Source organism: Archocentrus centrarchus, unplaced genomic scaffold, assembly GCF_007364275.1.
Source record: "Archocentrus centrarchus isolate MPI-CPG fArcCen1 unplaced genomic scaffold, fArcCen1 scaffold_24_ctg1, whole genome shotgun sequence".
Taxonomy (NCBI): Eukaryota; Metazoa; Chordata; class Actinopteri; order Cichliformes; family Cichlidae; genus Archocentrus; species Archocentrus centrarchus.
Window position 1 is genome coordinate 5,565,602 of NW_022060254.1, and position 18,320 is coordinate 5,583,921.

General features: G+C 44.4%; 2 protein-coding genes across 3 annotated transcripts in view; one reads left to right on the top strand and one right to left on the bottom strand.

The window, feature by feature from the left end:
• LOC115775636 (NLR family CARD domain-containing protein 3-like) overlaps positions 1-18,320 on the bottom strand; it is an 866,494-nt gene that overhangs the window by 748,086 nt on the left and 100,088 nt on the right. The window contains exon 6 of the mRNA XM_030723106.1: positions 12,834-13,152. Within this exon, the coding sequence (XP_030578966.1) occupies positions 12,834-13,152 (319 nt within the window). The remainder of the gene's footprint in view (positions 1-12,833; positions 13,153-18,320) is intronic.
• On the top strand, positions 766-9,948 carry LOC115775783 (butyrophilin-like protein 2). 2 transcript variants are annotated; one of them, XM_030723316.1, is made up of 7 exons: positions 766-900; positions 3,517-3,855; positions 4,008-4,109; positions 4,612-4,932; positions 5,427-5,750; positions 8,851-9,174; positions 9,299-9,948. In XM_030723316.1, the coding sequence occupies exons 1-7, from the start codon at positions 858-860 to the stop codon at positions 9,388-9,390; spliced, it is 1,545 nt and encodes a 514-aa protein (XP_030579176.1). In that variant the 5' UTR covers positions 766-857; the 3' UTR covers positions 9,391-9,948. The 2 variants fall into 2 exon arrangements, with proteins under 2 accessions (XP_030579176.1, XP_030579177.1); XM_030723317.1 differs by lacking the exon at positions 5,427-5,750.

The window sequence follows — 18,320 nt, forward strand, 5'->3', positions numbered from 1 at the left end:
ATGATGATGCATGTCTATGATGTGTTCCTTTTCATTCACCTCCTTTTACTCTGTTTATACTTCACTCTGTATTTAATCAAACATCATGTTGCAGACTGTGTTGGTTCATTAGTGCAGGTGTTTTTATTGTTGAAAATCAAAGGTGTGTTTATTGTCTCCACAGAGAGATACAGGCTGAAATTACAGGAGTGTGTGACAGGCCATAAAAGGCTATGACTCAAGATTAAAATCAACAACCTAGTCCTATAAACACGGATACACACACACATACACACACACACACGCACACACACACACACACACACACACAGTGAGCTGAAGTTTTAAAAGTTTCCTGTTTTTCTTCCTAAAGTTTGCTCCACTCTGCTGTAAATGATCCTCATGTGACCTTCTGAGCCGGCCTTGAGCTCGGTAAGCTGAGCTTTGTGTGGAACTGGTGCACTCAGCAGTCACACTGTGAGGAGCCTGAACCTCCTCAGAGCTGATCTCTGCTGGATTTCCACACGCTCAACAAACTGTGAATCTGAACTTTGTGAGTCGCTCATGGTTGCCACATGTGAGCAGAGCAGCTGTGAGCACAGTTAAAGGTTCAGTTCACTTAAATAACTCTGAATGTTTTGGCTGTCATGTAAGAAGAAGCTGAACTAACAGATTGAATCTGAAGAGGCACGTATCACTGAGTTCAGAGGTCAAAGTGTTTGTCTTCACATGGTAGGAGACCTTTGGTCTTTGTTCTGTACAGAGTGACACACCTACTTCATTGGTCTGTGATCCTGCAGGACGAAAAAGCTGCTGTGGTTCACAGTCTGAGCATTGTGAGAGTGTCTGCCGAGGATCACAGTGGGAGCTGCTGACAGATGAACATGAAGATGTTTGTGGTGTTTGTGATCCTCATGCACGGTAAGATAACTCAAAAAAATCAGCTGCTCTGTGTGTGTGTGTGTGTGTGTGTGTGTGTGTCCCATACAGATCAGCAGGAGGGCCCTCTTCTGTCTGCTAGCAGGCTCAGCAGGCTCTGATCATTGATTGAAATCAGTGACAAACACAGAGCAGCACACACAGGGAGGTCATGTAGAGAAATGCGATCAACCCTCTGCTGTAAGATCACAGATGGAGCTCCGTGATTGGTGTATTTAAACCATGCATTTATGTTCCGTGTTACCCGGAAATACATCGACCATCACTGCTGCTGTTCAGCAGGGCGACATCACCAAAAAAGACCATATCAGTGCTGTCAGGGATGAAACTCAGACTCTTGACCTGAGGGAGGGAGAAGATGTTATACTGAGATGATGAGATCCTCAGTTTGATCTGTGTTGCCTCCAAGATTTGCTTTGATGGAGTCAAACACAGAGAGTTGGTGGGTGGGAGCATGCAGGTGGGTTTGATTGGTAGGTAGAGCTTGTTGTGATCAGCATAATAATAATAATAATGGAAACTTATATTAAATTTATTGACGATATGACCAAGAGGAAGTAGATAAATAATAAATAGAAGAGGTTGCAGGACAGATCCCTGGGGACACCAGTAGTAACAGGAAATGGGTTGGAATTGAAGTTGTGTTGAATGAGCTGACGGTGGCTGGAGAGATAAGATTTAAACCAGTTTAAGGGCGTGTCAGTGATTCCAATAAAAGCTAATCTCTCAAGAAGGATATTCTGGGATGTGGTGTCGAAGGCTCCATTCAGATCGTGGAGGATCAGAATGATTAATAGACCACAGTCAGCTGCCACGAGGTGGTCATTGGTGATTTTTACCAAGGCTGTTTCTGTACTATGAACAGGGTGGAAACCAGACCAGAACTGTTCATAAAGGTTGTTGCTAGACAAGTGAGCATGAACCTGAGATGGAACTATTTCCTGAAGGACTTCAGATACAAAGGGAAGGGTGGATCTGCTGGGATCTGCATCTTATGATGAGGTACAATACTCTGAAGCCAACATCTGTGAGGTTACTTAACCTGCTAGGTTGGTTCAGACACTGTGGACAACTTTCCATATGGAGGTTCTTGGGGCATGATGAGTTGAAGACCAGGTTTGGGGTTGCCATCGTGAAATCTCCCTCAGATTTCGCAATGGATGTTTATCTGATGGGCATGGCGAGTGATGTCCAGGAAGCAGTGAAACCCTGGTGGAGCTATAGGAGCTCAGCAGCTGTGTGGTGAAGAACCTGTTGATGGGTTGAGTAGGAAGGATGGGGCAGTACAGACAGGCTGAGAACATAAAAACTGCTTGTTCATCCATGATGAACCACAGGAGGACTCTGCATCAACAGAGGCATCCAGGTGAAGATTGGGAGCCCAGCAGGCAAGTGAGAGGTGAACACAGCGAGAACAGTGAACGTTATCATGGGAGAGACTGATGAACTGCAGACTTGGTAGAGATCCAGTCAAACAGCTAATCACACAATTGTGACCCAGTGATCTCAGGGAGCTCTCAGTGAACTGTGAGATCATTTCAATAGATTGTGTACCTCTGTCCTTGATGACAACACCCCTTTGAAGGTCAGAAATCTGAAATACCATGTGTTCCATTGCTCAGTGATCACAGCAGAGGTATAAAAACAGTGCAGAAGAGCTGAGGGTTTTAGTTCAGGTAGTAAGCCCCCCTCCTGGACCCTCCTGTCTGAGCTCATCTCAAAACAGTTTCAAACTGTTTTTATCTAAATCATCAGAGAAATCTTCTGCATCTCAGTGAATCCTACATATGAACAGCAGTAACATCTTAAGAAATCTTTCTGTTTTTTCTCCCTGCAGCACAGAAACAACTCTGATCAAAGTGATCAATGATTTATTGTTGCTGCTGACTCTGTAAAGTCTGGAGGAATGGAAACATCAGACTCTGGGCTCTGATCTCTTCTAATTCTTCTGGATCTGATGTGGTTCACCATGAAACCTTGATATCTTTCCTGGTTTCGCTCCTCCTTATCAGACAGATCCTTCTCTGTTTGAATGGGAGGATTCTCCTCATCCTCAGCCTCCCTCTCACGTGGAGTTCCTCAGGGATCTGTTCTTAGTCCCATTTTACTTTCTATCTTCTTCCATTTGCTCAGATAATCTAAATACTGTGTTCATTTCCACTATTATGTGGATGATACACAGCTGTATGTTGCACTGATGGACAGTAACACACATGCAGTCTGAACTCTGATGATCTGTCTCTCTGATGTTAAAGACCTTGAACATCTGTCCTCCATCAGGACTTCCACTCACAGTCTGGTGTGACCTTTGACTCTGAGCTTTGTTTGGACACAGATCACTAAGGTCCTTCAGTGAAGAAATATTGTAAATATGACACATTTTTTAATCTCAAGAAGACCTTGAAAGTCCATCATCATCTCATCATGTTTGAACTGTTGTAATTCCTCAGTTGCCTCTTTTCTGAAGTCCTGTTTTTTTAATCTGTGTGAGTTCTGAAAAGGTTTGTAATGTTTGTCGTTCTGTTTCTGTAAATGTGTCTAAACTTGATCTTTACCTCAAAGCAGCACATGATGGAGTCTCTGTCTGTGTGTCCTCAGTTTCCCAGCATGCCTCAGCTGTGGAGCTGTATGAGGGGGACTCTTTCATCCTGCCCTGTCAGTTTGACACTTTAACACTGAGTGACCCCACAGTGGTGTGGAGCCGCTCCGACCTCAGTCCTTCAACCGTCCACCAGCGTCAGCTGCAAGGAGACGAGCTGAAAGATCAGAACGAGCGTTACAGCGGCCGAACATCCATGAAGACTGACGCTCTGGAGACTGGAGACCTCAGCCTGAAGCTGACCGACCTCCAACTGTCTGACAGCGGCACCTACACCTGCTCTGCTGGAGACCTTGGAGATGAACAAAGACTGACAGATGTACAGCTGCAGGTCAAAGGTCAGCAACAAACACCTGCTGTAGATCCATCTCACATCACTCAGATTTTAACCATGTCAACTCTTTGATTGAAGTATAGGACTATCATCAAATTTATTTATTACATTCAGTCAGAGGTCAAAGGTCATGTTGTTCTTTATGTTTCTCCACAGAACTGTTTCCATCCTGGGCCAAAGCTCTGATGCTTCTCCTGGTTCTTCTTGTTGTGGTTTTTGTGGGTCTTTTATTTCATTTCTGGGAGCATTTCATGTCAGGTGAGTCTCTGCTACCACACTACCCATAATGCCGATGGTTAACAGGTGTCCTCTGGGGGCTCCTTGACTGTTGCTCACACAAACTTCACTGCACTGATCTGACACACAGCTGTTCTTCTTCTGTGGTGGCAAACAGCAGGCTGCCATGGAAACATGTGCTGACAGGAAGTGTGGCAGCAGCTTCAGTAAATGTTCCTCCTTGAGTTGTGCTCAGTCATGTGGTGGAGAGCTTCAGATGTTCAGAGCAGACACATGAGATCTTCATGGTTCCTGTGCTGATGTGTGTGAGACTGTGGAGGCTCAGTGTGTCTGTTCTTCTGCTCTTCATCAACATGTCTGCAGCTCTTTACAGGACGCTGTGACTAGTTACCAAAGAACGAGTCAGGAACACATCAGGAACAAACTGACACACAATCTGAGACTAGGAGGAGGGGACAGGGAGGTCATGTGACCATCAGACCTGCTGATGATGTCATCATGTCGTGCTTTGTTGTTCTCTCAGGTTACCAGGTGGAGGTGGACTCAGGGGGGGAGTCTGTCCAGCTGCCCTGCAAATCCACAGTTTGGTTATCCAAAGATGCTAAAGTGGAGTGGAAGGACAGAGACAACAGGAAGGTCCACATGTATCAGAGCGGCTCTGACCGGCCTGAAGAACAGCACGACTTTTACAGAGGACGAACGAAGATGAAGAGAAACCTTCTGAAACCTGGAGACCTCAGTCTGACCCTGAAACACCCCACAAAGACAACCACCTACACCTGCACCATCTGCAGCAGTGAGGGAAAGATCCTGATGGAGAAACAAGTAGAGCTTAATGTCAGAGGTCAGTGCTGTAGATACAGGTCAAAGGTCAGAGGTCATCAAGATGGAGGTTCAGTCTCAGTCAGCTTCATCCAATAACTGTATTTTATTTATCAGTGTGAAACCTGAGCTCACACTGGATTAATTTGGTTAGTTTTTCACTCTCTGCCTCATCTTCTCGTTCTTGAGCCTCTAATTTGCTGCTCTTACAAGCATACAGTCATTTTTCTTTGTGTATAAATTATCACAATTGTAGACACACTTCCTCATTTCTGTACACAGCTGTTTGTGTTGGTGGTTTGTTGTAAATGTCAGTTTGGTTCTCTAACAGTGCACGTGTATTTCTTCATAGTAAGAATGAATCACATCAGCCTGAGCCAACATTTAATGTAAAAGAAGAAAAGTGGAAGTGCCCTTCTAGTTCCACATTTGCATTTAGGACCATTGATGACAAAGTGGAACGCTCATCTCAGCATTATAACATCATATCTTACATCATGCTTTGTTGTCCTTCAGTCCCACAAGTGGAGGCGGATTCAGAGGTGAAGTCTGTGCAGCTGCCCTTCAACACCACACAACACCTGCCTGAAGACTGTAAGGTGGTGTGGAAGGATGGGAAATCCAGGACAGTGCACATGTATCAGCAGGGCTCTGACCAGCCTGAAGAACAGTACCGGGCCTACAGAGGCCGGACGAAGATGAGTGAAGACCTGCTGAGAAGCGGAGACCTCAGTCTGACCCTGGAACAGCCCACAGACTGGGACAGTGGAAGTTTCAGCTGTAAAGTCTGGAGGAACAGAAACATCCTCAGAGCCAAATCACTGCTGCTCAGAGTCAAAGGTTTGGAGCATTGTTTGTCTTTTTCCCACTGAGGACTTCCTGGACTCTGACTCGTGCTCCATTTCTTCTTCTGATGTTTTATTCTCAGCTCAGATGCTTCCAGATTTTCCCACTTTCCTGTTAAACTGCTGTTGAGCCATGGATTCATGGGCTGTCTTTATAGTCCACTGAACACCACGGTGTGTGCTAAACAGGAGTATTTTAGATGATACAGTTCAGAGTTTGGGGTTTCTAATCGCCCCGGGACTTTGACTTCTGTAAAGTTGTGAGTTTAATACGTGGACTGTTATTTGTCCAGCAGGACTCTGACCGTGCTGAGAGGTTTGAAGCAGGAGTTGTTGGGATGATTGAGGATCACTGCGAGTAAAAAGCTGATTTTACATCAAAGTGACATTTTAGTGACTGCTGCTCTTTGACAGAGGGAGAGGAGGAGGCTGGTCCAGCAGCTTAGCTCATCCTGCACTGGTTGAAGTAGAGGACTGAACGGCTCTGACAGCTGGGTTATTGATGCCTAGATATTTAATATTGTCAGTGTGAAGGTGATATGATGATACCAGGGCTGCACATCCACTTCACTGTGGTAGGACAGAGGATTTAGACTCACAGAATAGTTTGATTACTGTAATGATTCTTATAGGGATGAAGGTGGGTCATGGAGGAGCAATGGTAAATGCACTGCTACTTATATATTATAATTATATAGCAGCTTTCTGCTCAGCTGAGCACTCAAAGCACTTTCTCACTACAAGTCTCATTCATTCATAGAAGGATTTTATCTGCGCCTGAGGGCTTTTTTTTTGGGCTTTTTACAACTTTATGTGACTGTCAGCAGTGTAGAGAGACAGGAAATCAGGAGCAGAGAGGTGGGGAAGACACGCAGTAAATGGCAACAGGTCGGGACACAAACCTGCGCCCTCTGCACCACCAGGCAGCATATGTGGGCGCCTGCTCATCCGCTGAGCCACCCTGGCGCACAGCCTCACTGCTGTTTAACAGTCACACACACTCACACTCTCAGTGCTTCAGGGGAAACTGAGGGTTCAGTGCCTTGCTCAAGGATGCAGACTGCAGGAGTCAGGACTCCATCCTCCAACCATGTGTGGGGTCTGTAGGTCACTTTGCATTATTGTAGCATTTTAATTTAAAATTAATTATCAACAGTCACAGTTTATACCTGAGGACAGAATTTCACTGCAATAGATGAAAAACTCACAGAGATATGAATTTTAAAACTTTGCCAGTGAGGAGGCTTTTTTTTTTTACCTTGACCTTTGACCTTGAAAATGAAATCATATTTTCTTGGGCCCCGAGGGAATGTTTCTACAAAGTTTTATCAATTTTGGTTCAAAACTCTTTGAGTCATTTTGTTAACAAACAAAAAACACACACAGCTGAGAACATGACCCACCTTCCCCTGTCAGTGGGTGAGTAAAAAACAGGAAGTGAGACCACAGAACACGACTGAGTGACACAAACAGAGACGAAGAAAATAGGAACCAAACTGATCCAGGAACAGATTTAGATGTGAAATTAAACCCTGAAAATCTAAAGAAACCATCCAGAGAAAAGTTCAATGGGAAAATTCAAATCTAACACAAAGGATTCTCAAAGACGCCCAAAGTCCCAACGTGGATGTTAAAATGATGTGATCACACAGGAGAATCAAAAATCTGAGAGTTCAGCTCTGATGCAGTGTCAGGAGGGTGGCAGATACCTGCACAGCTGGAGGTGTTTCACACCCTTCATCCACCTTTACAGGGGAGAATTTGAACCAAACTTCCACCCCACCCTCTTTCTCTGGATTGACTAAAACAATCAAGTTTGTTGTGATTTGGTGCTATATCAATAAAACTGAATTGAATATGTGGGGGTCAGAATTCACACAGCCCTCTCCAGATTTCATTTCTGTTAAAAACATCAGCTCGTTGAGAATCACAGCCTGACTGTTAAGAGCTCCAACTTTAAGAAGAGCAAATTGAACCAAGGTGGATGGAGGCAGCAAACAAACTGCAGGTTGGAGCTGATCCTGAATGAACTGGATGATGCATCAGATTTTCTCCACCCTGCACAAACTGTCCTCTTGGTTATTATGACTGAAATATAAAAATGTCTCAGGAGGATCCGAGTCCAGCTTAAGACTAAGAGAAACAATGATACTGTGTGCATGGAGGGAGCAGTTTGTCAGTACTGATGATCTTTGTTCCATGAAGATGTTATAAAGTGTGTGTTGATGGCTTCTGATGTCTTTAGTGTGCATTTTTCCACCACCTCTCCCAGCGTGTCCAGCCTGGCTCGAGGTCCAGAGCCAGCTTTCATCCAGTCTGTATCCTAGTAACAGTTTCATGGAGACGTCACATGGAGCTCCGCCTGTTGCCTCGGGTGGAGTCTACAGTATTGTTATGATAGGACTGAATTATCTTGGTATGGCCATAACAGGCAACAACTCAACACCAGGACAACACATCATCTCCTTGACAGTGATGTGTGCAGGATTGCACCATCTCTGCTCCACAAATAAAGCCAGACCTCCACCTTTTTTCTTGCCACTGGCTTCAGCGTCTCTGTGCGAGCGTTTGAGGGTGAAACCAGGTAGATCCACATCAGAGTCTGAGATGGTTTCAAACATTTTCATGGATTCTTTTCCCGAACACATGCTTCCAGTGTGATATGGATCCTCTGCTGAAGGAATCTGCTTTTTATCCACAACCTGTTGATCTGTCTGTGACTGACAGCAGGAAGGAAGCCCTGCAGGTAGAGACAAACTGTCTGTTAGCCGTGTTTCCATTAGTACCTACTCAGCTCCATGCCACTCAACTCAGCTTGGTTTGTAGGGTCTTCCATTAGGTCCAGGTACCAGGTACTTTTTTAGTACCCACTCAGCCGGGGTTCCAAAAACTAAGGACTGTAGTAGTTCATCAGGCACATGTGCAGAAACTGTGCAGTGTGCACATTTTCTAAGTTCCACTAGTTGAGCCTCCAACCATTCCAAACAGTAATTATTACTACACCTGATAAAGGAGGTGCCATTCCATCACTATGCACAACAGGAGTCACATGATCAGACTTTGTACAGCTCATGTTGTGTTTTTTGTCCTCTCAGCCTGTCAGGTGGAGGTGGAAGAGGGGGCGGAGTCTGTTCAGCTGCCCTTCAAAACCACAGGAAACCTGCCTGAAGATGCTGAAGTGGAGTGGAAGGTAATAAAAGACACAAAAGTCCATGTGTATCAGAACGGCTCTGACCAGCCTGAAGAACAGCACCAGGATTACAGAGACCGAACGAAGATGAATGAAGACCTGCTGAGAACTGGAGACCTCAGTCTGACCCTGGATCAGCCCACAGAGAGAGACAGTGGGAGATACATCTGTGAGGTCAGGAGGAACGGACACATCATCAGATGGAAATCAGTGCTGCTCAAAGTCAAAGGTAGGCGTGTGTGTGTGTGTGTGTGTGTGTGTGTGTGTGTGTGTGTGTGTGTGTGTGTGTGTGTGTGTGTGTGTGTGTGTGTGTGTGTGTGTGTGTCTCTGACTGTCTTGTGTCTCCTCTGCAGGGAGAGCTCAATTCCAGGATCAAACAGGGATCATTGGGAACAGAAGCAGCTCCATTGATCCGACTCCTCTGATGGCTGATCAATCAGTTTGATCTGTTTGTTCTTTGATTATTGATCAGTGATGTCAGAGTGGAGTCAGTGTGATGTTGTTGTTGTGTGTTTGAGTCTTTTAGTTTCCATGAAGGTCTCTGCTGCTGTAGATCCTCTGAACTGTGACAGAGGTCTCACTCTGGAGGAAACTCTCAGCACTTTCCATCGTGGAGGACGTTCCCTCACTGGAACAGGTGGAGGAGAGAGGAGAGGAAGCACAGGTGGATGCTCTGAGGAGGAGGAGCACAACATGATCACATGATCAGAGGGGCGTGGCCTTCAGTGGTCACATGTTCCACTTTGAAGGCTCATCTCCAACAAAGCAGACCTGTGATCACTTTAACTCACTATGATGGATTGTTGCCATTTGTCTTTGTGTCTCTGCTGCTTTTCTTGTGTGTCTGTGTGTCTTTGGGATATTGGATAGAGTCATGTGACCCTCTCAGGGACTACAGATGGAAATGAGCAGTTTGGCTCCAATCTGGCAACTTTCAATGTTTACATTGATGTCCATGAACATGCACTGTCCCTGTGACATCAATGCAGATTAAAAACAGCTGCTGACCTTTAACCTGATCCAGTGTTGTTCTTCTTCTGTGGTGTTTGTGATGGAGCAGCTGCTCCTGATGTGTTTGAGGATCAAAGCAGGGTTCCTGCAGCTTCAGCAAACTCACATTTAAGACCTTTGAAGACTTTTTAAGGTCACTCAGTGAAGTTTAGGAGCAGATTAACACCAACCACAAACACATCACTTCATTAGACACTCAGAGTGTTGGTTTTTGTGCTTCATTGAGGTTCTGGTTCCACGTTAGTAAAGTCATGTCCTTGTTAGCAACAAGCTCCTACACAATGAAACAAATATTTACATGGAGAGAAAAACATTTAGTTTCTCAGAAATTTAGTACAAACATTCTGTACGTCACCCTGATCAAAACAGTGACACCCATGTCACAATGTTCACACCTTTGCTGTGGCCACGCCCCAAATACCCCATGACTCTATGACATCACAGAGCTCCAACACCATTGTTAAGTTTGCAGACAACACCACCAGCATCAGCTGCACTTCAGATGGAGACGAGTCTGCTTACATATGGAGTAAGATAACTGTCAAAAAGAGGTGTGCATTATTCTAACATTCGTATTTGTATTTGAGAAACTGTGCAGATTAGGTTTGTTTTTATGTGAGTACAAATCTAAAAGCTGTGAGTGCAAAGTCTTGTGAAAACAACTCTAATTTCTTCAACTATGAACTCCTCCCCTCTGTGTGGACACAAATTCAAGTTTGTGGGTACGAGTAGAAAAGTGTTGAAATGACGTCACAGGGCGGACTAATCAATCCGCCATTATACCAAACACAGCATGCTCCAAATTCAAAGATGGCTGAGGACAGTGGACAGGGTGGAGCTACCAGCTCAGGTGACGCATGTATCCAGTGCTTTTCTTCAATATACATACACTGAGAAAAAATTTACTATTTAAAGTTATACCTGAACTGGTAGCTCCACCATGTCCACTGTCCTCAGCCATCTTTGAATTTGGAGCGTGCTGTGTTTGGTATAATGGTGGATCGATTACTCCACTGTCACGATGTATCTTACTTGGATTAGCCACGCGTTGCTGGCGGCCAGTGTTGCCAACTTAGTGACTTTGTCGCTAGATTTAGCAACTTTTCAGACCCCCCTAATGACTATTTTTTCAAAAAGCAAGTAGCAACAAATTTAGCCACTTTTTCCAGTGGCGTCGATGACTTTTGGAAAGTTTTGGAGATAGACTGGAAACCTGAAATCCTCCACTGTCGCTGTGTTTTGTGTACATACAGCCTTCGTGCTACATTCATTCATACACTTTGGCAACGCCTGGACCCCAAAGAGTACTTGGCTGCAAGCAAGAGGGTACTGCTATACTGCAACTCCACAGCAGAATTTGATTTGTACCAGAAGTTCCTCATGATGCACCCGGTGGATTTACTAGATTTAATCAAACAATATGGGACAAAATTAATTTATGTACTTTGAGTCCAGGCAAAGCATTAAAAGCAAAGATTTTTTTTCATGAAGTTCATTTGTCGTTGTAAACATTTTTAGGGTGTTTTTTCTTCACTTTTTGTCTCTCCAACAGCCCCGATTACAAATACATGCAAAAGACCAATTATGCAAATCAGGTGATGACATCAAATAGCGACTTTTAGGACAGTCAGTACAGTTGGCAGCAGTGCTGGCTGTCCATCACAGGTTGTGCAGCCATGGATGAGGGGCTGCTGGCTCCTCCTTCATTTTAAACACCAATTATTTTCCAGTTTGTGTCCAAACATTTACAGTGACCTCTATGAAGCTTAAAGTTCTGACAGCTCTGCAGATGGTGGTAGTTATTAATGTTGACATTGTTACAATGTTAGGATCATTTGTGCTTCCACAAAGAACCAGAAATCTCACTGATTATGGGTGTAAAACCTTTACACTCTAAAAAATCATAACACTGTCATCATAAAACTGTCACATCCAGTCATTACCGTTTTACACAGGTAGGTGACAAAGTACAAATACTTCATTGTTGTACTTAAGCAGAATTTTCAGGTATCTGTACTTTACTGCAGTATTTAATGTTCTGACTTTTTACTTATACTCCCTACATTTTATACAAACTTTATAAATATTTTTTTATTTCCCATCACTGCCCCTCAAACATCAAACCACTCTGAGCCTAAATGGAGGAACAACAACACTTTGAAGGTTTATGCATCATTTCCAGCTCTGTACCCAGGGGCTACAGTGGAACGACCCAGAACACTTTACTATAATAGAGCAGCCCTAATAGCTCAGAGGATGTCAGCGTTTCTCATTCAGTTCTTACATTAAGATTGATTTGGACTCAGTGAACATCATCCATCCAGCAGCAGCCTAAGCAGAGAATCCCAGACCTCCTTCTCACCAGCCACCTCCTCCTGCTCATTCAGGGGGACACTGAGCTGTTTCCAGGCCAGCTGAGAGATATAATCTCTCCAGCGTGGCCTGAGTCTGCTCCAGGGCCTCTTCCCAGTAGGACATTCCCAGAACCTCAGTCTGTATCACGGCAAATGCAGCCCTAATTCGTCTGTCAATCTCCCGCTCTCATCTCTTGTGAACATAACCCTGAGATCCTTAAACTTGTGGTTCAACTAGCGAACGGACCCTCCTTTCCAGCACCCTGGCATAGACCTAAACTAAACTTTGTTTGACCCAAACTAAAATCATGGCAGAGGATTTTAGTTTGAATTTAGGATCATTGAAAGTCCATTTTTAATCGTTTTGTTCACAGTTGCTCCATCTCACAGTTTTGGCTTTTAGAGAAAACTATCAAAGAATTTAGATCATTTGAAGGAACTGAAAATAGATCCAAAATAAAAGATTTTAGACCATTAACTCGTACATGACAGCTGACCTTTGACCTGTATCTAAAACACTGACCTTTGACTATCAGCCTCACTTGTTTCCCCAGCAGGATGTCTCCCTCCCTGTTGTAGACAGTGCAGATGTAGGTGAAGTTGTCTCCATCTGTGGGGTATTTCAGGGTCAGACTGAGGTCTCCAGTTCTCAGCAGGTCTTCATTCATCTTTGTTCGGTCTCTGTAAAACTGGCTCTGTTCTTCAGGCTGGTCAGAGCCGTTCTGATACACATGGGCCCGATCATTATCACCATCCTCCCACTCCACTGTAGCATCTTTAGGCAGGCGAACTGTGGTTTTGAAGGGCAGCAAGACAGACTCCACCCCTGAATCCACCTCCACCTGGGAGACTGAGAGGACAACAAAGCACAACATGAGCTTGGATGGAGACATTTGTGTTGCCTCTAACAAGCTGAATGTTGCTGCTTCACTGGGAGCTCAATGTTAGTTAGAAAGTGGTCAGTATCTACAGGGTGATTCTACTATGAATAAAACATGAATGTGGTGTATTAGAAACACAGCTGCTTCCATATTCAGTCAACCAAGTGATTTCTGAGAGATGTTAATGTGAAAGTGCTGCTGATCTTCCACCTGTTCAACTTCCTGTTTGATGAAAGCAGGCGTGGCAGGGTGCTCCAGTGTCCTTACACAGTCCACAGACATGTGACTGGTTGTCTGTCTCTTTGTGTTAACCCTGCAACAGGTTGCTGAACTCTACAGGGTCTACCCTGCCTGTTGCCCTATGGCAGCTGGCACAGGAGTACCCAGAGAAAGAAATGCCCCAGCCTGGATTTCACTTCATAGTTTACAGCTATTTGCATGTAAGTATGTTGGAATTGATGTCTGACCCTATGAGTGATTACATGTCTGTATGTTCAAACATTTATACTTATCTTTAATATGTGACTTTTATTTAAATTGTGAAGCACTCTGTAACTGTGTTTTGAAAAGTGCAATACAACAAAAAGTTTTAGACAAGTACCAAATTACTTCACTTCAGCTGGGACTTTGCTTTTTAAAACTTGTCTAACTAAAACAACAGTGGCCCTAATTTGATAAATTTTCCACCAATTATTCAAAACTGTAAAAACAAATTCTCTTACTTCAATAAGCTGTAGGGTAGTCTATAGAAAACTGGCTACCTTAAACCCATAGAAATCTGAGGACTCTGAGGCAGCCTTCAGGAACAGTTCTGCAGACTTCTTAAAGGTCATCCAGAGTTCTTCTTCGGATGTTTCTCTGTCAGGATGCTCCCACACTGCTTCAGTAATGCTGAGGTCTGCGGAGGCTGATCCATGACTGATGGTGTTCCAATGTGTGTTTTTCTATCCAGGAATGCTCGATGTCAGGTCAGTGTTCAGTGGTCCTATGTATCTGATACTAGTAACAGTGTAACACACTACAATGTGCCACATGGAAGAGTCGTCTCGCCCACCAGCCTTCTTTGATGATGAGGAGGGTGGCACGCCATCCAGCAGGACAAAAACACCAGCTGTCAAAGGACGGATGAACAACAAGATTGTCCCTGCATCCAAATTATGACAACATTGAATCTGAATCACCAAACTGACACACACATACACACACACACTCCCGTGATGACACACAGTGGAGCCTCAGTCAGTGGTTTCAGTGGGAAAATAAGCTGCACATAATGAACATATCCTCCCAGCAGAGGATCAGATCACACTGGAAACCTGCTGTGACTGAAACGTGGAGCTTCCAGCTGATTTTCAGCTGAAACATCACAGTTTTTATTTGAGCTGCAGACTTGCTGCTGTTTGAGAGTAAACATGAAATATAAAAGCTGAATTCACACACAGGTTCAGTCTACCTGCTGTAGCCGGGCAGGTTTCTCCCTTTACTCTCCCTCTGTAGTCTTACTGTGCTGAGGGAGGCACACCTGCCAGTTAACTGCGGGGGCATGTGCTCAAAAATCCATTCAAATACTCCTTTTCTTGAAGATCAATTTATTTGATCAGTTGGCTCAGAATACAGCTGCTCTCCAGAGATAAACAAACATGTTCTTTGTTTCTGTTTCTAACACATCATTGTGTGAAACTCCTCTGAAGGAGAGCAGTAATGTGGAAAGCTCTCCCATAGATCCGTTTACAGCAGCCTCTTTTTTATTGCTCAGTCATGAACTCTGACCTTAGCTGAGGCAAGTGAAGCCTGCAGAGCTTTAGATGTTGTTCTGGGTTCTTCTGTGACCTCCTGGATGAGTCGCTGAAGCTCTCCTGGAGTAACTTTGGCAGCCTGAGCAGGAAGGTCCACCAGTGTTCTCAGTTTTCTCCATTTTCTCTGTTTTCTCCTCTCTCACAGCGGTTTAACAGAGACACACAGACAAATACAAAACTGAAGGCTGTATTTATTTAGGTTATCACACACACACAAATACACTTTCCCCTATCTCTCTTGTTCAAACACACACACAAACACACACACACACACAAACACACACACACGCACGCACACTTGTCTTAAATGTAATAATGTAATAAATCTAATTGTGATGGGCTTCATGTAACTATGACATACATATAAATAAAATGATTACAGGTTGTTTGTTGGTCGTTGAACACAGTCAGCAAAGAAAATGTAACTGCAGCAGAGCTGAAACTGCAAACCTTTCAGAGCGAGTTTCTTACTGGTCACGAGCATCATCAGCATCATCATCATCCTCATCATCATCATCATCTTCATGCTGCTTTAAAAACGGCACAAAGTCCCGTTAAAGCCGATCCTGCAGTTTCCTCTGGGACACACAGGAGCTGTTTGTCACTGCGTGGACTTGTGGACTTCTCACCGGTCTCAGTCTAAGCACTGCTCCAATAATGTTTGTAAACACTGATGACCCCCCCCGCCCCCGATGGGCGAAGCCTAAATGGTTGCATCATTAGTTAAAGCTGTGAACTTTCTGAGTGTCTCAGCCGGCTGCATCTTTGTGAAGCACTTTGAGCCAAATGTTTCTAAAATAGAGGTAAAATAGCGACCTCTGCAGTGCGAGCCTGTAATTACACACACACACACACACACACACACACACACACACACACACACACACACACACACACACACACACACACACACACACAGAAGGCAGAATAACAAGCACACACTTCCATCATTTGTGTACGACTGCAGAGCCTGCAGACTGTGACATTAACAACATCACAGATTACAACAAGAAGACCTTCAGCTTCTAGAGTGTGTTTCACTGATGAGGTCACACTGTATTCAACCCACAGTGGAAAATTCACCTGTTACAGCAGCAGCACTATTACTATTACTGCTGATATGTTAAAATTACACGTTAAAATCCACAGATATCAGTTACAATATCAACTGCTGAAATACACCAGATTTATTGAACTCTATTCTGAACAGCAGCTGTCTGTAAGTGTTGGGAGTCTGCGACAATAGATCTGAACTCATTGTCACCTCTGACCTCAGTGATCGATGGGAGCTGTGAATGCACAGATAGTATTTTTATTACAAAGATGAAGTTTGTGCTTCATCCTGCAGTGTGTGACATGTCTGGATGTTAGAAGGTCACTAATGATGGTCACTAATAAGACTGAAGTTCAGGTGTTATGCTGCAGATACCCTGAACCAGCATGTAAAAGCATTAATATCATGTTTTACACTTTATCACTGCGAGCAGTAACAAACTATTTTAGAACACATTCAAAGTTCATACCATCATCATCATCATCATCATCATCATCATCATCCATTCATCAGAGAAAATAATTATTGTAAGAAGTTCTCTTTAAACAGCAGAAATAATCCTGCCAGGGACGAGGTTTGAATCTGAAAAAGTTGGTTCATATTTGTATGAATGGCTCCAAACTTTTGACTCGTGCTGCATTAGCACATATTAGCTTGTCGCTAACAAGGACATAGATGTTAATGAAGAAATAGAACACCAATGAAGTGCAAATAAAAACAAAACAACTGTTACTTATTTTAATGGGGTGGGGGTAAGTTTGCTGAAGCTGTAGGAACCCTGTTTTCATCCACAAACACATCAGAAACACCACAGAAGAAGAAGACCCGCGGGCACCAGGCTGGCTCCGTGGTAGAGCGGACAAACAAAGCTTGCAGCGCAGGTTTGAGTCCCGGCCTGTGCTCTTTTCTGCAGCTCCTCTCCTGCTTTCCTGTCATATACTGTCAACAAAGCTGCTGTGGGAAAAAATGTCAAAGAAGAACACTAGTCAGAGTAAAGGTTTTTATTTGGATTCATTTCAAAGGCACAGTTTATAAACATCCCCGCAAAAATATGTCAGATATGTCAAATGCTCGTTCACCTTCACGCCTGCAGGTTATTGGTTCTTCACTACTTAGCTAACTTCTGCTCCAGCCTCTGACGGGGACGGTCGCATTCTATCTCTCTCCCTGCCCTCCCTATCTTTCCTGCTTGCTGTGAGAGCGTCTCTTGCACACTGTTCGAATAAGAATAAGATTGAGAGCAATATGGATTTGGCAAACTGGGCCTTCACGACCATTGATCGAATTTTTTCCACTATGAGATCTGGGAAAGGGGAGCCTGCGTGTCCGAGTGGAACAGACCCGGTTGGATACGTCATCGATTCTTGGAGCTCGTGGAGACCTGTGTGCTTCTCGGCCCTCGAGGTGGAAGACGCTTACATATTTGGCTATCTGGTAGCGGTATCTTTTCTGTTTGGGCTCGGAGGATACCTGATTTACCGAGAAATCAAGAAAACCTGGACGGCAGTTCGACATCTGCAGAGGCTGCCGACCCAGGTGGATGGGCTGACCAGAACCGTACAGACTCAGACTCAAAGCCTGATGAACCTGAGCCGTAGACTTGGGGAGTAGCAGGTGAGAGGGGTTCGATCTGGAGATAAGGTACGGTTCTGCACAGTGAGGACGGTAACTAACGAATTTGGATTATTGGATTTATTGAATGGTTTCCCAGTGAGACTGAAGGCTGTTGAAAAACAAGCAGCCTGTTCCAAAACAACATCTGCATTATCAGAATTCGGCTCCCTAGCCGGCCTTGGCTGGCAATCATATCTCTCCAGAACTATGCGTGATGGCCGCTATCCCCCTCAGCCCTCTCTGTGATTTGTGAAGCTGGATCTGGTGTACCAAGGCCGCTGATGAACTTCCATCACTATCAGCGAACTGTTTGGCTGGGAGCTGGCATCTGGGCTCCACAATGCCCCCCACCCTCTCGTCTCCGTCTGCATCCCCTCCTGACCCTGACCCTACCCACCATACTATCCCAATGTATCTCTTTCTGTCTCTCTGCTAAAGGTAGCGCCGTTGTGAAACGGCTGCATGACCTCAGACATCTGTCCCCCCTGTCTGTGTTATGTTTATGCTTGTTTTGGATGGATGTTCTGTTAACTGCAATTTCCCCATTTGTGGGACTAATAAAGGCATTCTTGATTCTTGACATAAGCTAATCTCAGTCTGATAACCCACATCACCCAGTGATGTCACATTCTGTACTGGCACAAGATGGCGCTACACAAACACAA

Excerpts from the sequence above, each read along its gene's own strand:
- LOC115775783 (XM_030723316.1), top strand. The coding sequence starts at position 858 with ATGAACATGAAGATGTTTGTGGTGTTTGTGATCCTCATGCACG. Across the intron at positions 4,110-4,611 it reads CTGGGAGCATTTCATGTCAG|GTTACCAGGTGGAGGTGGAC; the intron begins GTGAGTCTCTGC and ends TTGTTCTCTCAG. Across the intron at positions 9,175-9,298 it reads AGTGCTGCTCAAAGTCAAAG|GGAGAGCTCAATTCCAGGAT; the intron begins GTAGGCGTGTGT and ends TCTCCTCTGCAG.